This window comes from Neovison vison, chromosome 3 (genome assembly GCF_020171115.1).
Source record: "Neovison vison isolate M4711 chromosome 3, ASM_NN_V1, whole genome shotgun sequence".
Lineage (NCBI taxonomy): Eukaryota > Metazoa > Chordata > Mammalia > Carnivora > Mustelidae > Neogale > Neogale vison.
In genome coordinates, this window is record NC_058093.1 from 233,332,186 (window position 1) to 233,358,582 (window position 26,397).

General features: G+C 48.1%; 1 protein-coding gene across 2 annotated transcripts in view; it reads right to left on the reverse strand.

The window, feature by feature from the left end:
* Positions 1–26,397, reverse strand: part of CUX2 (cut like homeobox 2) — a 258,612-nt gene that overhangs the window by 47,447 nt on the left and 184,768 nt on the right. For both annotated transcript variants that reach the window (XM_044244277.1, XM_044244278.1), the window contains one exon: positions 10,166–10,244. In XM_044244277.1, the coding sequence (XP_044100212.1) occupies positions 10,166–10,244 (79 nt within the window). The remainder of the gene's footprint in view (positions 1–10,165; positions 10,245–26,397) is intronic.

Consider the following 26,397-nt stretch of genomic DNA (forward strand, 5'->3'; position numbering starts at 1 on the left):
GCAGGGTCCGGGCAGAGAGAGGCCTGACATGCTTGGTGGGGGGAATGCTGCTAATGGAAGCAGGCTGGTCAGGGAAAGCTTCTTGAAGGAGATAACATTTGAACAGAGCCTTGAAGAAGATGAGGGAGCCAGCAGCGGGGAGAGAGAGAATAATCTAGACACAGGAATCACCACCAGGAGAAACAGCCCCCACCAGACCAAGAGAGGGTGGTGGACCCTTGTGACCAGCTGCCCACCCCCTGCCCCAGTTATTGTCCCAGAAACACAACTTAGCTTAATCTTCACAACAACTGACCCATTTTAGAGATGAGGATGCGGGGCTGACAGAGACTGGCAATGTCCGGAGACTTCCGGTGCCAGCCTCACCTCCCTTCCCTGCAGGCTGCTCTGGGTGCTACCGCCGAGGGTGGAAGCTGGGTTCAGAGCAGGCTCTGGCCCTCTAACCACTAGCTCCTGGTCTTTGTTTCCAAAACCCCATCTACCATCGATCCTGAAGCAGGTGGGGCACCCACATCTGGGGAGCTAGGTTCTGGGGTAGATATGACCTCCACCCAGTGTCTTGGGCCAAAAGCTCCAGGGAACTGACATTTCCTCATACTCCCCCCACTCACGTATGCCTGGTACTTTACATATATTTACATCTCATTTAATCATCAAATCATGTTATATCCCCATGAGATGGTTCTATCCCCATCTTCCAGATGAGAAAACTGAGGCCTAGCAAAGGGAAGCCATTTGTTCAAGGCCAGCAACCCAGAACAAGGCAGAGCTGAATCTGAACCCAGTACAGCCCAAACGCCAGACATTGGCATACGCACTTCACAACTTCTACTGAATCCACCTGCCCCTAAAGGATTACCAAAATGACATTTGTCCTTATATGACTCAGTATTTTTTAACTAAAAATATTTTAAATTATCGTAAATAGATAATTGGGATCCTATATCATAAATAGAAGATGCCTTAAACCATAAAAATAAGCACAAAGAGGGGGCGCCTGTCTGGCTTGGTCAGGAGAGCATGCAGCTCTAGATCTCAGGGTTGTGAGTTCAAGCCCCACACTGAGTGAAAACTGATGTTATTAAATTCTAGTTAGACTCTCTTGTTACCTAAGACTGGGATCCCAAGGCTGGCTCTCCCTTGGCTAAAAAGGGAGATGCACAGGTATTCTATAGGTGTTTAAGATGCTCTAGCACTGGATTAAAGTTTATCTAGAAGGAAGTAGGTGACACCCGGCATGCAATGTGTTCAAAGTTTCACTGCTGTGCCAGGTACACTGTAGCTGTTTCCCATGTCAGGTGAGCCCATGAGGGGAAGTGCTGGGTCCCACCAAGCCCCCAATCTCCAAAGTGACCCGTGTCCCCACTCTGGTGTCTGGCAAGCCTCTTATCCTAGTGTCAGGAGAAGTGACCAAACATCCCCGCATCTCCTCGTCTGGAGCAGGGAGCCCAGGTTCTGTCGGGCTCAGCACTTCCAGCCGAACCTTTCAGCCAAGACACACAGCTGCCCAGAGTTGGGTGCGGGACTCCCTCACTTCACTCCTGCGACAGACATACAGTCGATACCTGGATGAGGGCAGTGGCAGTGGGAAGCCAAGGGCCTTGGATCCAACCTGGACGAAAAAGCGCCAAACAGGGAGAATCCCAAATCAGAAATGTTTGACTACAACAAATCTTTTGGATTAATCGAGCACGCTGGCAGACACGGGAGATCAGACGCGAGCCATCCGAGGTGGCAGGTCCCGACGGGAGTGCAGGGAGGGGGACACTGTCAGGAAGCGGAGGGCCTTTGTCCTACAGTCATCAACCTGCTCTTCATGCATAAACTGCTTAATAAAATGACTAATTCATTTTGGTTACATTGGATCTAACACCTTAGAGAATACTGCCAACGGACTTGTAATATTTTAATACCACACCGGGCTTCACGGAGGCACTTCGTCTATTCCCTCTCCCACCGCTAGCTGATGCTGTGGTGTTTCTTCAGAAAGTATCTATGGGGTTTTTGGTGGGGGGGAGCCGGGGAGCTAGGAAAAGCTGTCTCATTCCTCCCACTGTGTCCATCTGAAGGAAAGTGGCATTCAGAGCTTTTTTAGGAAAGCTGGAGCCGCGAAGGCTGTCCGAGAGGCTGTTTAGAAACACATATATGCAGAAGTATGCGTGCGCCCCTCCAAAATATCTTGGAGACAGAAGCCTTCTCCCATCTGGGCCCAGGCTCCGGGCGCCTGCATGGGCGGGAGGCTCAGGCTACTGACGGCGGCAGAGAGACTAACTCTGATCCTTTAATCTTAACTTTTCGAGAGCAGATGGGGTGTGGGGCCCGTCCACACAGCCGTGAGCCATGTGTCCGCCCACCCGCTCTTCCATCCACTGCCAGGACGGCTGCTCCGGGGGGTCTTCTGGCTGAAGGACGGACAGAGGGGCTGGGGAAGGTCTTCCTTCTTGGCACAGGATGATGGTGGGAATTCAACACCAGCATAGCTGCAGGGACTGTTTACTGAGCACATGCTAGGTGCTAGACACCCAGAGGGCCTTCTAGACTCTGCACCACGGTTACTCCTCTCTGAGGTCCCAGGAGGTAGGTGTGTTTTTCCAGACCAAGAAACAGGCTGAGAGGCAGAACCAGCCACTCAGGATGGCCCAGCCAGGGAGCACCAGAGCCCGATTCAAAGCCAAGTCCATTATAAAACAAATAAAGTTCCCATATACGGAGTTTCACAGAAAGGCAGGCAGTGACAGTGTGTTTTGCTTCACATTGTGCTCCTGATGGTGAGTGGAGGGTCCAGCAAAGAGTAGGTCCTCAATATTTGTCTCATGAATTGCATGGGGCTGCTACTCTGTACCAGGCACCATACTCAATGTTCTTTCTCTCACCAAATCCACCAATTGGCCTATAATTAGGTACGATTATTATCCATGTTTTATAAATGGGGAAACTGAGGAGCAGAAAAGTGAAGAATGACAAGGGGAGCACAATGGCAGGACAGGGATTGGCCCTGCTCTTTAGGAGGGCCCTCTGGCCTGCGGTCCTGCTAGTGCTTCTCCTGGTATCACTCAGCTCCCTGAATTTGGAAGCTTGAGCTGGGAGAACAAGGAGTTCTTAGCTGGGGGGGGTTAACTTGTTCCTCTTCTGGGTAACACACTTATATTTCAGCAAAGGGCCCATCCTCTCAGTCTAGAACCTCTTATCCTACCAGCAACAAAGACCCTCAGCTGTTTGTCACTCTTTTTGGAGGCCAAATGTCCAATGGTTTTGTCCAAATCCTTTCAATTTTTAAAATGAACCTGCAAGTAGGTTAGGAGTCCGGGTCAAAATTCAGACTCTACTGTCTCTCTGCTGTGTGACCTTGGGCAAATGCCTTGATCTCTCCGAGCCTACATTTTTTCAGCTGCACAGTAGGACAGCTTAGCTGCTGTCAAGGGGACTAAGGGGATCATGGACTCATTTCTGTGAAGGGCTGTGCTGCATAGCCTGACGCACAGGCACCCTCCAACCCCCCTGCAAGGGTGGCAGCTGATGCTTTAGGACCACGTTCAAAGCCTGCTTTCTCTGAGGTACCTCCTCCGGCTGTCCAGCCGCGGGGCCCTTTCTCTGGCAGTCTGACTTTGGGTCATGATGGCCCTGCCAGCCTCCGAGTCTCTGAGGACAGAAGAAGGCTCAGGCTTGAGCTCCCACAGGGTTCAGCTCTAGTAGGTTCCCAAAGGAACCGATGAAAAGCCACAGCTGATGTGCCTGGCTTTCCTTCTGCAAGGGAACAGCCATGCACTGAGCACCTACTGGCTACCAGTATCATGCCAGATGCTTTCGTTTAATCTTCCTCCAGTCCTTGGTTACCAAGAATACTTAAAGTTAGACGGGCCGCCATGGTGGGGGAGCACTTCTGGCAGGGGAGATGGTGGTGTAATGCCTTCTAAAGTCAGCTGCCATCTTCGGGAAACTCTGACCTTGTTTCCTACGGGATCAAGTGAGCAGAGGCATATTCAGGGAGAAAGGGAAGGAAGTGAGAGCAAACAGAAACAAGAGTTTCTCGTTGTACTAAAATCTTTATTACCTGTATTTGTGAAGGTGGCTTATCCACTAGATGGCGGTAGAACTAGTCATTTGGGACAAAAGCAAAGCTAAATTCTTAACCTCCCTCACTACTTCCGTCAAAGATTCATTCTCTAAAAATTAAGGTCACAGAAGTACTAAAAAAGAAAAACCCCAAAACTTTCAAGCAAGAAGGGGTTTTGAAAAATATGACATGAAATCCAGAAGCCATAAAAGCAAAGGTTTGATAAGAATTTCTACGTTTCTGCAAATATTTTTTGAATGCCTGCTATGTACCATATACAAGAGACATTATAAACAAAAAGCAAACTAGGGGAGAAGATATGAGACAGGTTTACCAGGACAAAGATTATTATCTTTAATATATAAAGAGTGCCTACAAATCAATAAGAAAGTGATCTCTGACATTAAAATGGGCTATAGATACATGAACCAGTGATTCACAAAAGAATATGAGAGGCTCATAATATTTGAAAAGATACTTAGTGTAACAAATGCACGAGTTCAGAATAAATTCTGGGTTTGGGGCCAATGCATGGCTACAATCTATTTTCCTTCCCAAGTTCTCTTCCTTGTCCTCAGAACTACAGCACAGTACCAATAAGCTGCTCATTCCTGAGCACCCTAAATGCCCAACATTGGAGAGGGCAGTCCAGAAAATTACAGCACAGCCACACAAGAGACCATTACACATGATGAACCAAAGTTACTCAGGATTTTTAATCACACAGGGAAATACGTATGCTCATATTGGGTAAAAGGAAGGATGATTCAAAATGGTACAAGCGGAATGAACTACGGTTTTGAGGAATTATATAGGGAAAAGATCAGAAAGAAAAATAATGTTCCCACTGCTTCTCTAGTAGGGAGTTCTGTCTCCTTCTTTCTACTTTTCCATATTTTTTTTTCTACTTTTCCATATTTTTTGAAGTCGAAAGCATGCATATGTGACTTTTATAATTGGGGAGAAAAAAAAATTAAAGCCCCAAACATTGTAAAGCATTTTCCTATTCCAGACTCAGTCACCCTGTTGCCTAAACTGCTCACCCCATGTCCTCGATAACTGACAGAACCTTGTGAGATCAGCAGCAAACGCTTGTGATCTATGTAGCTTACACTCTGATGTCAGCTTTGCAGTGGGCTGCTGGTTATCAGACCCTGCCAAATCCTTTCACACCCAGCACAGTGAACCTTCGTGTCCAATAGTGAGTAGCTGCTATTATTACCCCTCTGCTAACGACATAGAACTCAGAGCTCAGAGAGGTTCGGGCCCTGCCCAAGGTCACACAGCTCAAAACTACCGAACTGAGAGTCCTACCCTGCTGTGTCTGACCCTGCAGCTGGAACACCTAAGCTGACCAGCTTTGCCTCCTGAAAGAAGCAGGGAGAGAAACACCTGTCAGGAGTTGCCGTCTCCTGCACTGGATTTTTAAAAAACCAAAGTAAAGCAGAAAAACCCATTTTGGGGGCACTCACCTCTCTCTTCTTATCTCTTCAGCAGTCCTCTTCTGCCTGCTCTCTTACTTGCTCTCTCCTTGTTTCCTTTCTTTTCATTTTTTTCTTTCTTTCTTCCTCCCCTCTTCCCCCCTTGTACTTTTAACTAAGCACTCAGTTAACAAGTTAGCTTTGTGAAGCTTGGGTCGGTACCTGGTGACTGCGAGCGCGATAAAGAAATCAGCCGCCAACGATACAGAAGTCAGAAAGGTTTAAATCAAACCATCCTCCACAACAATGACATTAATTATGCTTTTAACACGTTTTACTGCTTTTTTTCTCACTTCACGCCACATCTGTGTGAACAATATCCAAAAGATTTACGGTTTTCTTTCGTAATTACAGACATACAGGCTGCACACTTATCAAAATACTTGCTGAGCAATCACGCCATATCGCATTCTCTGCCAAAGATTTGTGTTGGCAGCAGTCATTCAAAACAAAAATGTTGAATCAGGACTTGTGTGGCTTTGGAGGGGGGTGGAAAGTATTTCGACAAATAATCTGCCTGTCAAGAAATATAAAAACAGGAGAGTGTGCATCCTGGCAAATTTTCCAGGAGTGTTATTTTTCTGGAGGGGGTTGGAACAGCGTGTGTGTGGGGGGGGGACAGTGCGCTGGGAAGCTCCAAGCACCAAAAACACATCTGACATTTGGTTCTTGTGTCTGAGGATAAAATTTAATGAGAACAAAAATATGTCTTCCTAATTCCCCTAAGAAATCATTAAAACATTTTGTTATTCTTAAATGTCTCGGAAATGAATTAGAGCCCCTAAAGGGGCCGTTCGAACAGTATGCCTCCATCAGTGAAGGCTCCTTGTTCTCCAACTCAGTGACAGCTAGGGACGTACGTCTCCCCCGCCTCTCCATTTCTGGGGAGCAGAGTTGCGAAATCAGATGCGTGGAGTCAGCACCAGACTTGGAATGACCCCTTCGCGGGGAGGGGCAGGAGGGCACGAGGACCTTCTGGAAAGCTCTGCACGGGTCTTGGGAACTCTCGCAGTCCCTGGGGCTGGCACTCTGGCCCTGTGATTGTGTTAACCGCCCTATCTAGAGAAAGATGAGGGTTTAACAGTGAACCCTGGAATTAATGACTCTTTTCCAAGCAGGGGCCATAGCCTCTCCTCACCCTCAAGCGCTAGTCTTGCTGGAGCTCCCCTAGGTTCGCCGTAAGCAATGATTATTCGAGGGATGATCTGGTCACCTGCCAGCGGCATGCAAGCTCCCCGAGGCCTGGGCCCCTGTCTGCATTTGCAGGCTCATGGTTAGGTTCTCAGTGTCTAGCAAGTGCCAGGCACACAGCAGGCACTTAATAAATGCACTTAAATAAATGTAAATAAACACGTGATAGGCAGAGGGCTTCAGGTGAAAGGGCGCCTTGTCATTCAAATAACCCTTCTCCCCATTTCTGCATGTGAGTCTTGTTTCTCAAGCACAACTATTAGGTGCTTACTGTGTACCAGGTTCTGGGTATACAAAACTGATATGACCAGTCAGTACCAGGCTTAGAGAATTTCACTTCTAGGAAAGCCAGACACATACATGACAACAAGTGTAGCCCAGTCACTAACTTATACAAGAGGAGGGAGGGGCTCGCGAAGTCAATTAATTCATCTGCAGTCACCCAGCGAGCGAGTGGTCTGGGTAGGACTCCAGCCTGAGCCCCGAATCACAAGCCCATCTCAGTGCTGCCCCCTGGTGCTACAGGGGAGGTACATGGGGTCTAGGGGAGGAGCCTTGTGTGGAGACTCCTAGGAGACATTTTTGGGGTCTATTGTGGGTCACTTTCCAATGTCACTTGTTGCTGATCTTGTGGGACCTTAAGGACTGAAAAATGATTGTAAATATGAGGGTTTATTTTCCCAATTATTTTTTCCAGATAGCTCTAATGAGGGTAGAGATATAAGTAGAGCATCTGCTACATGCCCAATGTGGTCCTTAGTGAGGGGGACAATGGCCAGGGCTGCAGACATGGCTGTCTTGGCCTCATGGCCCGGGGGCCACGTCCTCATGGTGGGCATAGAACCCCAAAGGCTGTACTGTCCAACTCCCAAGAGTGAGAGTGAGCCACTCTCACTGCCCAAACACCCTCCTTGAGAAGACCCACACAGCATGCTGCCTTCCAGGGAGTGTAGGACCAGGGCAAAGAGGATGGAGTGTGCACATCCCTCTGTGGGGGTTGAACGGACCCCTGAACATATACCCATGTCCTAATGTCTGGAGCCGGTGAAGTGACCTTATTTGGGAAAAGGGTCTTTGGCAGATGTAACTCAGCTAAGGTCTCTGGAGGAGATCACCCTGGATTATGGGGTGGGCCCTAAATTCAATGGCTAGTGTTCTTATAAGAGAAAAGAGCTAGAGAGTTGGGACCCAGACATAGGGAGGAGGGAGCCTCGTGAAGACAGAGGCAAAGACTGGAATGACAGGGCCACAGGCAAAGGGACACCTGGAACAACAAGAAGCTGGAAGAGGTAAGGAAGAAGCTTCCCCTAGAATCTTGAGAGGGAGCACGGCCCTGTGGGCACCTTAATGTCGGATTTCCGGCCTCCAGAACTAGGAGACAATAAACATCTGTTGCTTGAAGCCCCCCAGTTTGTGGTGACTTGTTATAGGAGCCCCAGAAAACAAACACAGCCTCCCCCATGCAGCCGAGTTGTGACACGGAGCAGCCACTCTGGACATACCAGCGTGTGTGCGGAGACCTGAGCCCCACTCTCCTGGCGCCAGACTCAACCTCGGGGTACCCCGCGAAGGGAGCTGGTTGGCTTGTTCCCCTGGGGCTGTAACATGCAGACGATGGAGCGGACTCAATGCCAGGCGTGTGCTTTCTAAACCCTGAGGCGCTCCCAGAGCTCGGGAGCTTGTCTCCTCCCGTTCCTGGCAGCCTCAAGCCCTCCTTGGCTTGTAGCCCCATCACTCCAGCCTGAGCCAGTCTTCACATGGCCTTCTTCCTGGGTCTCTCTGTGTCTTCTCCTCCTCTTACAAGGACACTAGTCACTGGAGGTAGGATCCACCCTGTATCTGCATGGTCTCATCTTGAGGTCCTTAACTAGTTACATCTGCAAAGACCCTGCTTCCAAAGAAGATCATGTTCCAAGGTTCAGGGTAGACATGAATTTTGGGAGGACACCACTCAAGCCACCCTAGTTGCCCAAGACAGACGGAATGAGGGACTTCCCCACCCACAAACACAAAGATCCCACAAACGACCTCCCTAGAGTAGAAATGACTTCGCCTTTTCCATGACTCGGCTTAGCTAGGATTTCATGTTCTTCCTCATAAACCCCCAGCCCTCGTCACCCGATAGCATTAATCCCCGTGGTTGTGTAGAAGGGCCCCAGAAAGGACCAGGAGGCTGTCTGGGTGGCGGGAGTTGGCAGAGGGTACCCTCCCAGCCCCACCATTGTAAGTGAATCACTTACACCTCCCTGGGCTCCCGTTTCGGAGTCATGAAATGAGAAGGTGGCAGAGGACGGGCCATTTTGGAAATGGGAGACTTTTTTACAGACATGTATCTGCATATCTTAGGCACATACCTAAGTGTGCTCAAACAGCTCACAGCTCTACAATCCACACCAAGATCAAGAAGCAGCATCTTTGGCCCCCAGAAATCCCTTTTCGGAACTATTGGCCCTCCAACAGAAACCACGCTCTTGAATTCTAACAGCACAGGTTAATTTTTTTTTTTTTTTTCAGTTGAGATGAAATTCTTAGAACATATAATCTACCATTTTAAAGTGAACAGTTCAGTGGGATCTGGCACATTCATGAAGTCACATAACCATCACCCCTACCTAGCCCCAGGGCATTTCCATCCCTCCAGAAGGAGACCCCACACCCATTAGCGGTCACCAACCCCCTCCCACCAGTCTGGTATCTGTCTCCTTGGATTTGCCCATTTGGGACATTCCATATAAGTGGAGTCTTGGGATTATGTGACCTTGTGTCTGGCTTCTTCCACTCAGCACTGTGATCGTGAGGGCCGTCCCTGCTGCGTGTCAGCGCATGCGAGCCGCGTGTGAGCGCGTCTCTCCTTTTTATGGCTGAATCGACCACATTTTATTTATCCATTCATCCATTCATGGACATTTGGGTTGTTTCCCCATTTTGGGCATTGTGAATAGTGCCAACAGATTCATCTTTGCCTGTCTTCATATTTCATGTAAAGAGAGTCAGGTAAGTATGTGTTCTTTGAGCTGAGGTTGGCTGCGCCATGGTGGGGAAACACTTGAGGTCTTTCCTCCAGTGCCCTCAGCTGGCAGACAGCCCTGGGCACCATCTGTCCTTTGTGGCAATGGGATGGGGGTTCTGGCAGGTAAGACACTTGGCTCCCCAAGAAGGTCCAGGTGGGAGATCTTGCCAGGAGTCCCCCAAAGCTTTCTAGCTAACATTGGAAGGTGGTGGGGGAGGATGGAGGAACTGTGTGGGGACATGTCACACCAGGCTGGGTGTGGACCTCTCACTGCCCCCAACAACCCTCGCCTGTGGAGGGCTCAGCCTTGCCCAGGAGCCTTCGCTTGTCCCTAGATCCCACTGTGGGGAGGCCCCTGTGTAATGACCAATAATGGCTAGCTCTTCAATGTCATTAATTATCCAGTTATGGAACCCAAATGTATCTTACCTGGTGCTTCAATTAACTGCTTGTAAACACTCAGGAAAGCTGCCTCGGCCTCCTGACTTCTCTTACTAAGGGCCACCACCTTTGGAAACAAGAGAGAGAGTCATGTGTAACCACGGCATCCGAGTTTACAAGGAAATATGATCACTTTCCTACATGTGCAAACATGGGATGGGGGGAGGTGAGGGGAAATGAAAGTCAAAAGTATGGAGTTAGACGGTCCAGGTTCGGGCACTGGGTGGCTCAGTGGGTTAAGACTCTGCCTTTGGCTCAAGTCATGATCTCAGGGTCCTGGGATCGAGCCCCACATCAAGCTCTCTGCTCAGGAGGTAGCCTGGTCCCCCCACCAACTCTGCCTGCCTCTCTGCCTACTTGTGACCTCTCTCTGTCAAATAAATAAATAAAATATTAAAAAAAAAAAAGAAAAAGAAAGAAAGTCCAGGTTCAAATCCTGGCCCTGTTGCATTTTAGCTGTGTGACCTCGGGCATGTCATTGGCCCTCTCTGATCTAAGGTTTCCTCATCTGAAAAATGGGGGAAAAATGGAACCTACTTTCTGGGTATCTTCTGTGGATTGAATGAAATTGCATGTAAGTGCTTAGCACAGGGCCTGACACACAGCAGGTTAATAGCTATTATTATTGTTTTTGTTATGAAAGGGTCCTGCTGGAGATCCAGATATGACACGTTCTGGGGGAAAGTGGCACACATCTGGGGAATATTTCTTGCCACTGAAAATTACAGAGAACTTGTTAAAGCTCTCATGAGATGTCAAACAGCTCAACAAATGCTTCCTGGCTGATGAAAACACAAACGGCTCTGTAACCCCATTGTGAAGAGCTACCTTCCTACGTTTGTTCTCTCGCTCACAGACTTTTTTGTTCTGCCAGTGATGTTCCTTAAGATAAGGTGGGCAAGACATTTCTGGGGCTCAGCACCATCTCGTCCCTCCCTGTTCTTGGCTAGGAATTCCAAGCTCTGGCCTCACAGCTGCCTTGGTGCTGGCTCTTGGTAGCCAGTTTCCTTGGCATCATCCTGGGCTTCCCTGGCACACGGCTGGTGTGAGCTCCTGGTACCTGCAGGTCACCGTCCCTACATCGTCGAGAACACTCTGGGTGGGGTATCTCCCTTTGCACTGGAACATCTTCATTCTCCCTGACAATGATATACCTCTCCCTCTGGTGCCATCTTCTTCAATGATGAATCTACGGGGAGGATCTACGTGTCAATCTCCCTTTTTCAGAGGTGGGCTTCTCTTACCAATCCCAGGGACGCCACTTAGGGGAGTGTCTCAAATTCCTTCCCTTGACATGAGCTCTGTGAATGCACTGTGTGGTGCACAGAAGGTGCTCAACACAATTTGGGGGATGAGCACATCTAAGAGGGTTGGTTGCCCCAACTCTAGGTCCTGTTTGTGACACCATTTTGGAGAAATGACAAGGGCCAATTCTGAGATGGTCTATTCAGAGAAGGGCCAACTAAGGCACAAGCCTTGGATCCAGGCCCCCTGGGTTCAAATCCCAGGTCCATCACTTACTATCTTTGTGTCTTTGAGCAGACAGGTCATGGCAATCCCTGTGCCTCTACTTTCCCCTCTGTAAAATGCAAATAATAACACCACACCCTCCCTTGCTGGAGGGTCAGATGATTTAACACATACAAAGCCCTTTGTAAATCTTATGGGATACATTAAGCCCCATATAGGTCACCTCTAGGTATGACCGACCCCTTCCTTCTTGCCTGTTACGGGGACAGGTTTTGTCTAGTGCTGGGTGATAAACCCCAGCTGTGCTTATCTAGCGCCCTACAAAGACCACCTAAGAAAGGCTCCGCCTCCACACCTCGCAGTGCATACTGGGAAGAAGAATGTGAAAACCACAGTGGTTCTTGTAAGGCCTCCAATATGGCAGCCGCAAATCACAGGTGGCTCTTGAGCACTTGAAACGCAGCAAGCACAGATTGAGATGGGCTGGGAGTGCAAAGTGCACACAAGGTTTCAAAGACTTAGCAAGAGAAAAAGAATGGTCAACAGCTCATCATGTATACTGGTTACATATTGAATTGGTAACCTCTTGGATATGCTGGGTCAAATAAAGTCTTTTATTAAAATTCATTTCACCTGTTTCCTTTTACTTGTTTTTCAATGTAGATACTACAACCTGTAAAAATACATCCATGGATCACATTATATTTCTATTGGACAGCATAGCCTGAAGGTTTTATGAGGTCCACAGAGAATTCGTTGTTTAAGAGAGGTGGAGGGAAATGTATGGTGGACGTTGAGCAAATGATTTTAAAAAGGTCAGTTACGAAAACTCCCTAAGCTCTCTTGTTATTCTGCGAACAGTGTCTGGTCTTTTAAATTCCAGAGGGAATGATAGTCTCTCATTCACTCAACAAACATTTCCTGAGCACCTACTATGTGCCCTGTGCTGGGAGCTCATCAATGGATGATGCAGACTGGAACCCCGCCCTCATGGGACTCAGTCCAGCAGGGAGACTGAGATCAAAGCAGATCCTCCAGGTTGCTCATTAATTACAAATGCTAAATGCTTCAAAGGGAAAGTACAAGGGGGCCTTGAGAGTATGTTAAGTGGGGAGAATCTGGCCCATTTTGGTGGAGGGAACATTATGCATTGTCTCCTGGAGAAGAGAAAGGCAACGGCAAACATAAAGAATGTTCCAGGGGCACCTGGGTGGCTTAATGGGTTAAAGACTCTGTTTTCGGCTCAGGTCATGATCCCAGGGTCATGGGATCGAGCCCCACATTGGGCTCTCTGCTCAGCAGGGAGCCTGCTTCCCTTCCTCTCTCTCTGCCTGATTGTGATCTTTGTCTGTCAAACAAATAAAATCTTTAGAAATAAATAAATAAATAAATAAACAAACAATGTTCCAGGATCTAGGAAAGGGAAAAATCAACTGCAGGTCGATTTTTGATCTTGCTGAGATAGACAAGGCACAGTTCCTGTTCTGGGGACTAGCTACGTCCAAGAGGAACCACAACATGGGAGAAGGTGATGCAAACACTAGGAAGCAATTAATTCTTTTTTTTTTTTTTGGAAGCAATTAATTCTGAGTTTGGGGGGGGCAACCTTGATGGGCCAATAGTAATTATTATTGTTGTAATATTCAGCATGTCCCAGATGCTCTTACTCTCCATGATCATCTCTCTCCATGGACACACCAGTAAAGGTAGCTGCTGTCATTATCCTACTACATAGATGAGAAAACCTCGATGACACTGAGTAACTTGCCAAAGGTCACCCAGTAAGTAGACGGCACAGTGGGATTCATATGAGGTCTGGGGGTTCAAATTCCTGCTCTGATCCAGATGCTGGGCCCTTTCTCCTGGAGAGAAAAACCATCCCACTCAGTGGGGATAGTTGCTTGGACCCCATATGTTGCCTCGTGACATCATCTATGGCTGTACCAGGTCATAGGCTGCTGTGTTGCTGATCTGAAGCCTAGAAAAGCCATGAAAAATGAAAGCAATTCATCTTCTGAACCCTAGGTGGAAAATTATCAGAGATGAGCCAGCAAAGTCTGAATGTTTCATTTTACAGTATCTATGCTGAGCATGTGTGGGGCTTGGGAAAAGGCATAAGAACGTTCCATTGACTTGGGGCCTCTGGGTGGTTCAGTTGCTTAAGCGGCCAACTCTTGGATTTCAGCTCAGGTCATGATCTCAGTGCCGTGGGCCTGAGCCCCGCGTCCAGCTCTGTGCTCTGTGCACAGCCTTTGGATCCCCTCTCCTTCCAGCTCATGCATGAGCCTTCTCTCTCTCTCTCAAATAAATAAATAAAATTAAAAAAAAAAAAAAAAAAAAAAAGAATGTTCCACTGACTGCTAAAAAAGAACTGTGAGCAGGGTTGGGGCAAATACCAGAAGATTCCTTCAATGCTTCCCTGTCCCTGCCTATAGTGCCTTCTGCTTTCTTCTCACGGTGCTTATCAGTTCGTAAGGGCATGTTGTTTACCAGTGTGACTGTCTCCTTATGATATTGGTCTGCCCACTGGAGCTACGCTGTCCAATACAGCAGCCGCTGGCACACGTGGCCACTGAGCACTTGAAATGGGACTATTCCAAATTCAGATGGGTTATGGGTGTAAAATACGGGATTTTTAAATCTCAGGATGAAAAAAGGGTTGTAAAATACCTCAGTACTTTTTAAGAAAAGATTTTATTATCTGAGAGAGAGAGAGAGAGAGAATGAGCAGGGGTTGGGGGAGGCAGGACAGAGGGAGAAGCAGGCTCTCTGCTGAGCAGGCAGCCCGACAGGCAGATGCTTAACAGACAGAGCCACCCCGGCAACCCATCTCAGTAACTTTTTATATTGATTTTATGTGAAATGATGACACTGTGGAATTACTGGGTTCAGTAAAATATATTATTAAAATTAAATTCACCTATTTCTTTTTACTTTGTAATGTAGCTATTAGAAAAATTTAAATTACATATATGGCTTGTGCTATATTTCTACTGGATAGTGTTGGTCTAAATCAAGGGTTGGGGTTGGCGAATTATGGTCCTTAGGCCAAATGTGGACCTTCATCTGTTTGTGTAAATAAAGTTTTCTTGGAATACAGTTGCGGCCATTCTTTTATTTATTGTCTATGGCTGCTTGCATGTTACAATGGTCTAGTTGCATAGTTGTGACAAAGACACTGGCTGTAAAATAAAAAAATATGCGGGGGCACCTGGTTGGCTCAGTCAATAGAGCATGTGACTCTTGGTCTCGGAGTCATTGAGTTTGAGCCCCATGCTGGGGGTAGTGATTACTTAAAATAGGATAAAATAGGGGTGCCTGCGTGGCTCAGTCGGTGAAGCGTCTGACTCTTGGTTTTGGCTTGGTCGTGATCTCGGGATCATGAGATGGGGCTCTATGTTGGGGGGGGTGTCCGTGCTCAGCGGGGAGCCTGCTTGGGGGTTCTCTCCCTCTGCCCCTTCCCCCTGCTTACACGTGTGTGCTCTCTCTCTCTCGTTGTCTAAAATACATACATACATACATACATAAGCCTTATAAAATAAAATAAAAAAATATTTACTATCTGGCCTTTTATAGAAAATGTTTGCCAATCCCTGCATTCGAGACTCATCTAATGACTGGACAATATTTTCAAAAGCAGAGATCAAAAAACATCTTGGAACGGTTCTCAGTTTTAATCAGTTCAAGTTCAGGGCTTCCCACGGTAAAGATGACTTGCAGATAGGGAGCCATGTGGATGCCCTGCCTTGTTCAGTCTTGGTTTAGAGCAATAACCCTGTCTGTTTCTAGAAGGCCAGGTCAAAATTTCTAATGGCATTAGAGCCCGATCTGGTGCTGGGCCTAATGTCATTAAGCATTTCGTGGCCTTAGTTTGTTCAACCATCAAGTGGGAAAGATACTCTCCATCTGCCTAGGAAGCTACTGGGGAGGAATGGGTGAGCATGTGGCAAAGAGTGGCCACAGAAGTTGGCAAAAAGCTTTCTAATAAGGCACTTAATTAATTTTTCTTCTGACCACACAGGATGTCTTTTCCAAAGTCTGCAACTTTAGGGCGTTTCAACCATGTGCCCAGACAGGTGAGCTTGGCACAAATAAAAGGCCATGTGTGTCTTTGCCTCATGGCTGGGCCCGACCACACAGAAGGGCGGGAGAAAGTGTCCAGGATGACAGATTTGGCTTGTGACAGGCAGATCTTTGAAGGCCATCTGGGGAAGGAGGAGGAGGAGGAGGTGGCGGCCAGCTACAGACACCAAGAAGGTCACCATCAGAAATAGCTCAGCGTCTGATGGAGCACGTGGCATTTCCACCACCCGCTATAATACGAGGGGTGAAAACGTGTTTGGTCCCCCAAGTATGAAAATAACAGGTGCAAAGCCAGTTAAGTCAGGGGAGAGGCAAAAGCCTGTTCTGGCTACTTAGCTCTCATCTGTCAAGTGGTTAAAAGAAGCAAATTTGGGGGCCTCCTGAAGCTGAGCTTCCACGAGCTGTCCGAGCTAGTAGTGACAACAGCTGCTGGCTATTGAGAACTTCTCTGGCCAAGCTCTTTACAAAGAATGGTCAGAACTTCTGGGAACTGAACCTTATTCTGCACTCAGTGCTTTATTTTTGGATTTTCCTCCAGTTCTCAGATGCGAGCCCGGTTATGGCCCCCTGTTCTACAGAGGAAGAAACGGACAGAACTAGTCGGTGGCAGAGGTGGCCCAGTCTTCTCATTCCAGGGCTCAGGCTTCAACCAGAAACCAGTGCTTCCCAAAGCATGTTGCACGGTCCCCTGGGCATGGACAGGAGGACTTGTGATCAAGTCCGCACACGCTTTCTGCGTGGATATGTACAGAATATACCAACAAAATGGACGCTTTGACAAGAGCTGCTGGAAAAAGTCCCCTTCCATTCAGCGTAGCCCAATGTTTTCACAAATGCATTTAAGCCACAGAACTTTTTGTTTCGGAGAGTGAACCTGGAAGCTAGGGTTCTGTGGAACATACTTTGAGAAAAGCTTTCCTTTACCACTGGGTCCTGGGCTCTGGGGAGGGTGGGTGTGGTGGTTCTGGGAGACAGAACTGGGTGTGTCTGATGTGGCAGAATTCTAAAAGAAACTGAAGACTTATGGACAATGGAGAGGAGGCGGGGTGATCTGATGATCTCAGGATCAGGACCTTTGAGTAGGATGAAGAGGAATTGAGATCTGGGGAGAGAAGGAATCAGCTCAGGAAGGCAAGGGATGTGGGGCGTGCCCTTAAATGCTGAGGCCTGGTTCTCCCTCTGGAGGCTGGCGGTGCAGATCTGAGAGGATGCACAGGAAGCAAGGGGGCATGGAGAACTCTGGTGCTTGTGGGCACTGGGAGGAGCACAGAGAAGGGGGTGCGGAGGGCTGCGGTGTTCATGGGCACTGCGGGGAGCACAGAGGGCTGCAGTGTTTATGGTCACTGGGGGGAGCATGGAGAAGGGGGTGATGGAGAGTCAGGGAGGCACCAACATGGGAGGCAGCATGGAATAAGAGGGTCCGAATGAAGGGGGAGCATCCGGGGGGGCACAGACCCTGAGGGGAGCATTAAGGGCGTACATGGAGAATGAGGGGGGCAGAGGCATGTGGAGGATGAAAGACAGGAAGAAACCCAGATGCTGTGAATGGGGGAAGCAAGTTGTTCACCGTGGGGGCTGCTCAGGGGCTGGGGAGGTTTGGTGCCCAGGTCCGGGGGGGGTCCTGGAGAACAAATTCGAAAGATGATCAGGAGATAATTCCTGATTCAGGACAAGGCAGAGGCAAAAGATGGGGAGGGCTGTGGGGTATATTTAGCCAAGAGAGAGGAGCAGATTCAGGGGGACATACCCAAGAATGGTATGTAATCAGCTAAAGATCTTTCTGGCCATTACGTTGATAGCTGTAAATATTCCAGAGGTGGGGTGGACCAGGAGTGAGAGGATGAAGGAAATTTCAAGGAGGATCCATCTTAGAAAGCTCTAAGTTCTCAAAGTGAGCTACCTTATGAAATACTGAGCTCCCCATGAGGTGAGGCATCAAAGTAGACAACTACCCATCTGGGAGGCTGTAAAGGTACTCAGGGAGACCTGCATATGGAGGTCTGACTCAACTATCCAGAAGACTCACATGTAATTCTAAGATGAGTCTTAGATAAGTCTGATAGATCAATCCCTTTTCTTTATAGTAATATTCTGGTTTTCTACCACCTGTAGAACAGGATAATATTTATCTTGGGCTGGTATAAGAACTGGTATCATTAATAATAGCAGTGACTACCGAGCACTAACTGTCAGGCACTGTGTTATATGTTGGGCATGTATTATCTCACTTAATCCTCATAACTCTGAGGAGGTGGTGTTACTGCCCATTTAATGGATGAAGATATTGAGGCACGGAATGGAGAAGGCCATAGCCTGTGGGAGTTGGGACCCTGATTCAGCTTAGCTGGACTCCAAACCCCATGCTTCCAATCCCTGCTTGGGACTGACTCTAGTGGGAGTTTCGTGGAAGCAGCTAGAATGTCTGAAAGAGTGGGAGGAGCTAGGTGGTCAGGGGACTGGGAGGCCAGGAGGAGCCAAGCACCCAGGTCTTCAGCAGAACTTGACTCCCCCTGCCTTACACAGTGTGTTTGCTCGGAGCTCCATTCCTGGGTTGAGTGCTAATGCTCTCTCTGCTATAAATCACTGATGTGGCTGAGCAAATGAAAATTACAATTTAATGTTAGGCTTAAATAAGAAATAAGAGTTTGACTCTTATTTTTGTTGGCTATTGTTGATCTGGGCTCTCTTGGCTCCTACCCACAGGAGGCAGAGGCCTTAGACCCTCTCTGGCCTTCTGAGATCTTGGGGGGCATTCCCTGGAGGATCATGGGGGTCTGAGAAAGACCTCATTCTAGGGGCTCAGAAGTCAGCATCAGAAACCTCCATATCCCGATAGGATGGAGCAGAATTAATGCATCTGGCCACCTGTCACTATTTTGAATCCTCAGGTGTAAATTGCTAATTCAAATTCCATGCTTGAGCTCTGAGACCCCCCCCCCAACCCAGGGCTGCAGGTCCAGCTTCTAGATACTCCCCTCAATGCCTCAACCTGCAACGGTGATGGACATGGGCAGGAGCTCAGTAACTACAACAATAACAGGTGGTATTTACTGAGCACCTACTATGTGTGTGCCTGAGGGGAACCATCCTGCCCCCTCCCCAGGTCCCTCAAACACATACTCAGCGCTGTACATGCATTAACTCACTTGATTCTTGCAAAACTCCCATGAAGTGGTGGTGTTCCAAAATGAACTGTGTTGAAGACCAACCTCCAGTGTGACTATATTTAGTGATAGGGCCTTTAAAGAGGTATTTAAAATTAAATGATGTCAAAATGGCAGGTCCCTGATCCTATAGGACTAATGTTCTTTTTTTTAAAAGATTTTATTTATTTATAAATAAAGATTTTATTTATTTATTTGACAGAGAGAGAGACAGTGAGAGAGGGAACAGAAGGAGGGGGAGTGGGGGTGTAAGAAGCAGGCTTCTTGTTGAGCAGGGAGCCCAATGCGTGGTTCAATCCCAGGACCCTGGGATCATGACCTGACCCAAAGATTTTACCTTTTTAAAATGTAATCTCTACTCCCAATGTGGGGCTCGAATTCACAACCTGGGGACCAACAGTCACATGCTCTATCAACTGAGCCAGCCAGGAGCCTCAAAACTAATGTCCTTATAAGAAGAGGAAGAGTCCCCAGGGATGTAGGAGCAAAGAGGTACATAGTGAGAAGGCAGCTGTCTATAAGCCAAGGAGAGAGCTCTCACCAGAAACCAACAGTGCCAGCACCATGATCTTGGACTTTTTGCCTTCAGAACTGTGAGAAAATAAAATCCTATTGTTTCAGACACCCAGTCTGTGATATTCTGTTAGCCCGATCTAAGGCAGGCGGGCTCTATGGTTATTCCCATTTTAAGAATGAGAAAACTGAGGTACAAAGAGTTTAAAGAGCGACCAAGGATGCAGCAGCTCTTCAGGGAGGCATAGGGTTTGGGCAATCTGCCGTCTTGGGGACTAAAATATTACTTTGATAGGAGGCAGAAAGAAGCCAGCAGGCTGGGGCCCTTTTACTGAGAGGATGGACAAATGGTTGTTAATGGGACCATATGACACATGCCAAAAGGGAAAACAGCTGTCTGACAGCAGAGGTTTGAGATTTTAGAAACCAGGCCTCTTGCAGCAGGTTATACTTTTAGCCCTAGCTGATTTCCCCTGAATACACTGGTGGGGTGAGTCATGCAGGCACCCCTTCCCTGAGGAGTCATTCCTAGACTTGCCCAGCTCCAGAAGCCATCTTCTCAAGCCGGGATTTGTCAGCTCTTAGGTCTGAGCTCCCCCATGGGAAAGTGGGTCTGTCCATTCATTGCTGTGTTCCCCTTTAGGAAACTCTGCGCACAGCAGGTACGCAATAAACAACTGCTGAATAATGAGCCTCAGTGTTTCTATGTCGTCCTTGGGGGTGATTCTAAGGCTGGAGAGAAACTGGTAGAAGTGGGGGTCCCTCCTTATTGAGCACCTCTTAAAGATGGAGGCTATTCTAGTCATTGGGCATTAAGCACCAACCAGGAATGAATGGAACCTGTATCCTTGTGAACCTGACACTCTATAAAGGCAGAGATGGGCAATAAAATAAATCATATTATAGAATGTGTGAACATGATCAAGCGCAGGAGAGGAAAATAAAGCAGGGAGAAGGACACAGGTTTGGGGCAGGGTGTGCACTGCCTAGCAGGGTCAGGGAAGGCCCTGGGACTAAGTTGTGCAGTGATCTGGGGGAAGAGTATTCCAGGAAGTGAGAACAGCAGGTGCAAAGGCCCTGGGGCAAAAGTGAGTTTGGCTTGAGTAACAGCAAAGAGGCCGCTGTAGTGGTAGAAGGTAAGTGGAGGGGGAGAGAAGGAGAAGGGCGGGGTGTAACCTTGCAGGCTACTGTGAAGACTTGGGACTTTTTCCTCTAAGGAGGATGAGAAGTCATGTCAGGGTTTGAGTCCAGAAAGAGACATGATCTGACATTCGTTTTAACAGGATGCCTTTGGCTATTGCGTGGAAAATGGACTGAGTCTGGCTCTGATAGAAGCAGGGAGACCAGGGAGGTGGTTACTGTAACAGTCTGGGCAAGCAAAAACGCCAGCTCAGAGCAGGGTGCTGGCAGTGGAAGTGGGAGAAATGCTCTGGTCTGGATGGATGTGAATTCAAGCCACAGGCTTTGTTCCTCAGGAACACAGAGATAATTGGGGGGGTGGTGGTGAGAGGGGAATCGGAGGGGCTCCGCAGCTGAGAGCACGAACAACTGGATGATCTTAAATGGCCACTGTTATGATTTTTCTCCCCCCTTCGCAGCCCAGCACAGGGCAGGTCAGGAGTGTGCACTAACCCAACACTGACTGAATGAACAAATGAATGAATGAGATAAGAGGTTCTCTGAGCTAATTTTACAAACTACAAACTTAAAACAAACAAACAAACAAAAAAAAACCCCTCATCAGGAAGGATAATGAATCCTGCCCCCAGAGCAGACCAAACCAGGCTGTGGTCTTGGAGGTTCTGCAGGAGGTCTCTTGCGGGCTTTCTGATGGAGTAACGGAGGAGCCAAGGTGGGAGCGGTCAGAGGCCCAGGATGGGCCCCCAAAGAACCCCAGTGCTTATCTTAGGGAAGCCAACAGCTGGGTAGAAAACGGGAGAAGCTAGACCTTGGAGTGAGTAGATGTGGGTTCTGGTTTTGGCTGGGGCCTCGAGACCCTGCTCATCTTTGAGAAAGGCACACCCCCTTTCCGAGCCTCAGTTTCCCCATCTGTAAAGTGAAGGTGCTGGCCTTAAGTTCCCTTCCGACTTTGTTGTGCGATGGTTCTAACTCACCTAGGCAGACAGAAAGACACTCTCCTCCCCACACACTGATCCCCACCCCACCGGTATTTTAATCAAAGGCAGTGCAAGGCTTAGGAGCCCACCCAGGTTCTGACTGAGGGGTGGATCTGCTGGGAGAGGATGAGGCAGGGGAGAACAACACGGTGCAATTTTATTCTAATATTTGTAATTATTCCCAGGCTAAAAATAAGGCACAGAGAAAAGTGTTTTCAAATGTTGGCATTAATGAACACTTTTTATCCAACATAATACAGGCCCCCAAATGCATTTGATGTCAGGCTCCCTGAGATCGTGAGCAGCACCCCACGCCGGGCTGGCTTTCATGGCTTGGAAGCGGTGCAAAAATGAAATGTCCCACAAGTGCAGGTTGGCAGGCTTGCTATTAGCAAGAGTATAATCATCAATTACGTCCAATCACAAACTACTGATTTTATAATTATCAAATGAAGTTCTAACTTCTCACCTCTGCTCAGTGGCAACTAATATAATCTCTCAGTTCAAAAAGGAAGCTTTTTTCTTTTTCCTTTTCCTCTCGTGCTCTCTCTTCTGGGGAAAAGAATTTCCAGGCCTCCACGTAAGACTGCATTTAAATTGCTTGTCACTCAAAACAAAGGCAAACCACTCATTTGTAATTCACCAGCCACCTGAACAGACTGCCTGTTTTCCTTTAAGCATCCATGCACTGAAGCACAAAGATCATTTTTCTATTGTTAAAATTGTATAAGCCAGGGCTTTTTTTAGCAGCGAATACACAATTTCACTTCTCTTCCGAGGGCTCCTGGCATAAAAGGGACAGGAGGCTTTCTTTAGAGCCTTACAAATAAGTTTCGCTTTGGGGTATTAAAAAAATAAACTATATGCTCATATAATAAGCCACAAAGCCATATATATATATATTTATTCAGGACAGGAGTTGTGTTTCTTGTCCTGCCCGCCGGGGTGTGGCCAGTGGATGAAGCTGGATGATTGAGATTCATTCTCATGGGTGCTGGAAGCATCTGTGTCCAATTTCCTCTTTTTGGGAGCTGCCGATACCGCAAACGTGGCTCCGTGCTGATTGGCATTTGGCCGGCAGGCTATGAAAGCAGAAACAACCCAGGGGTGGGTGCCCCCAGCTCAGCCTTGCTGTTCTAGCCAAAGGCAGGCTCCAGCTGTGTGTCTGACTTCCTGGCTACCTCACCCCAGAGGGACGAGCTATGGATGGCTGTCACGCAGCCCCTGCATGCAACTGACTTCTTGTGGCTCAGCCATTGAGGGCCAGACTTGCTTCGCTAACAGCTCAGTTTTTCTGCCTAACTGATTATAATCATAATACTTCCAATTTTAATCTAGAGCTTTTTATAATGTACAAAGACCTTTCACAGAAATTAGTGCGTCTGAGGCTCCACACACTCCCAGGGGTGTCCCAGGAAAGGGAGTGTGGTTGTTCGAGAGGCCCAGAGAGGCCCAGAGTGGCTCCAAGTCACACAGGAAGGGCTAAACTAGGGTGTGAAATGGGTCTTTGGACTCAGAGCCAGCTGTGGGGCAGGGAATTGGGGGCTGGAATTTGTGTGACTCCCAACCTTAAGTGGGAACGTAGCTTCCATTTTGGGTAAATTAGAACAGACTCGGGTTTACCTCTAAAATGTCCCCTCATGTGCCTGAATGTGCGACACTTCCTGAGTGGGAGAGTAAAAAATGGGGTTCCTGCCAGCCCACCAGAAGTTATTCATAAGCTACAGCCGGTCTTTCTCTGCAGTAGCCGTGGGGACGAACAAAGATTCTTGATTTAAAATAACAGTAGAACTATTCTGTATGATGGTGGACAGACGTTATGCCATTCCTCAAAACCCACAAAATGTGCAACACAAAGGGTGACCCCTAATGTAAAGGATAGACTTTAGTTGATAACAATGTATCAATGTTGGTTTAGCAATTGTAACAAATAGATCTCATTAAGGGAGGATGTTAGGGGAAACAGGGTTGGGGTGAAGAGAAGAGGGAGTGTGTGAAAGCTCTATACTGTCTGTTCAAATTCTCTCTAACTGCTCTAAAAAAAGTCTATTAACTTAAAAAAAAAGTAGTAGTGAACATGTATAAAGCAGTTACTCTGTGCCAGGCACTGCTGAGTGTTTCCCACATTAAGTCATTTAATCCAATAGCTCTTTGAGATTAGTATCATTATCTTTCTCATTTTATCCGTGGGGAAAACAAGCATCAGAGAGGTGAAGTAACTTGCCCGAAGTCACACAGCAAGTGGCAAGGCTATTTCACACCCTGGGCTCCAGAGTCTACGCCTTAGCTGTGAGAGTAATGGGGTTATCACTGAGTCCTCACCCAAAGCCTGTCCCCTTCTCCATGGGATATGGTTGTGTAAGCATCCCACTATGCTCATGGGGGTCACAAAATACATTAGACTAAGGGTCATGAACGGTGGGGTCCAGGGCCAGATGCACCCCAAGGGCATATTTTCTTGGACCCTCCAGTGTTTTAAAAATATTTGAGGCATCAAAATTCATCAAGTTACACACTTAAGATTTGCGCATTTTACCGTATGTAAATTACACCTCCATAAAATACTGTGAGCATGAAAATATGTGCATATATATTGAGCCAGCATTTAAAAACCAGAAGAGATCCAAATTGCTGGCTTCTCTTGGAAAATCAGAGGATCTGGCTACCCTAGGCCTACGTTTCCACTGACAACCATCGCCTGGAGCCAACTAGCTGTCTCCTGTTGAGACAAACTGGGGGGTCTCAATTCCCCCAAGCCTCCCGGCCTCCTGTAGTACAGGTGTGGGCCTATCTGGACCCCCAAAGGCATCAGCATTTTCTCTCTGTGTTAGACAGACAGACACTCCTTTCCCCCCTTGCTTTGTCTTCACCACATTCTTCTTGAGTTCTGTCCCCTTCCTACCTCCTCGCCCTCTTCAAATTGTGATTTTGCAGTCTGATGAAAACCAGGAGTGAGGGGCAGAGTGTCCCATACTGGTCCTACTTCTCGCTTCCATGCAGGCCCGTGTGGCAGGCAAACTGCCTTTCCCAAATGCACCAAGATCTTTGTGTGAGCCCTCCATGGAATAAGTACAGAATGGTCAGGTCCTCCCACTCAAGTCCACCCAGGCTCAGAGAAAAGAGGCCATTTAGAGCATCTGGATGATTCTGCTTTCCTGGTGGTGAGGGACTCGTAGGCAAAATTGAGAAAGAACTAGCAGGGCTTGGCAATCTGTATGTTCTGGTGGTAGTGGTGAAGCCAAGTTGGGCCTGGAGAGGAAGGGGTGAGTTCACAAGTCAGGGGGAGAGAAGAGCAAGGGGGTGCATGCAGCAGAGGCTTAATAAAGGCCTGGGGCTTCAAGGAAGGACCACAGAGCACAAGGCTGAGTGACCGGGGTCTGAAGCCTGCATCCCTGGCTGTGCCAGTCCCTGAACTCTCAGAGTCTCAGCCTTCATAACTGTAAAATGGGTACAATGATATGAAGAGCTACTGGGGCATCCAATCAATCAAGGCAGTAATAAAGCTGGCACGGTGCTCACCTAGCTCGCTCTACATGAATGTGCAAGGGATGGATATGAACATCCTTTCTTGACCTCTGTGTGCCTCCTTTCTCCACTTAAGAGACCAGCTTGGGTATGAAGGGACAGCAGCTTAAAGAAAAGCTTTGTTCACTCTTAATACGGAATGAAGATGGCCAAGTCATAGATGGTTCTGGGGATTTCTGGGCAAAGGGTTCCAACAGTGTTAGAAGTTGATGCTTTCCACAGGGAATGTGGGAGGTGGAAGCTGCTGCAACAACAGGGCCAGAGCCAAATTGCCAGTGTGGGCAGAGGGTCAGGGATGCCAAGAACCACCCCAGGCTGTCCCCCTGAAACAGCCACCAGCACCTTCTGAAATACGGAGCGGTCCAGGGGTCAGTGCTCCCAGCTCCAATGACAGCTGCTGCCTCCTGAGCCCACTCAATGGCCCTGAGCTCTCTCTGCCCCATGCTCCATCAGCCATGTGCCGTGGCATCCTTGCACCCAGAGGGAGGACTGCAGGGGTCCCAGGTGGCTGCGAGAGGGGAGATAGTGGAAGTTCTCCAAAATGCCAGCTCCGAAGAGCAGAGTTAAAAGAGCATGCATGCCCTTTATGGAGAGGCGGCCACCCAAATGTCACGAAGCACCACCCTGCCCGGGCTTTTAAATATAGCAATGTCCTTTCTGGATGTCTCTGAGGAGTGTGACTCAAGACAGGCCCATGAGGCCTAAGCTGGACACTCAGGGCACTACTTAGCCGGGGCCACTCTGCCTGTAACTTCCAGCCGTGGTTCTCAGGGGCCGCTCAGCTTCCTGAAGGAGGCTGATGCCATTTCCAGTCCCTCTTACTTCTGGGTGGCTGCTGGCCATCTCTGAGCCTTTCCATATCTCAGTGATACGGTAAAGATTAAAGGTAATATGCACTAATATTGCTCAGCTCACAGACTGGCAAACAGACGGTGCTTAATAGAGGTTGATTCTACTGCTATGCATTATGATCTTCAGTGTGCCAAGAACTATGAGAGGATGATGAACCCCAAACCCAGCTGACAAGTCCTACAGTAAGAAAGACCATGGAAAAGGGCAGAGAGCAAGAAGCACTTTGGAGAGAGAGTCAAGGAGGGAGTGGCTTATCTTGCAGGGGCACTGCCTAGAGGAGGGCTTCAAGGAGGAGGCACTGGCTCACAAAGGATGAACAGGTCATTGATGTGCAGAGGAGGGAGAAGGTGGTGAATGCCAAGGTGGGAGGTGAGAAAAAGCCTAGAGTAATCAGACGATACTCATCGCCCCTCCCTCCAAGTCTGAAGTAGCAAACAGGGGGTCCGTCCGTGGTCCAAATCCCCTCATGAACTTGGTTTTGTTCAAGTTTAAAAAA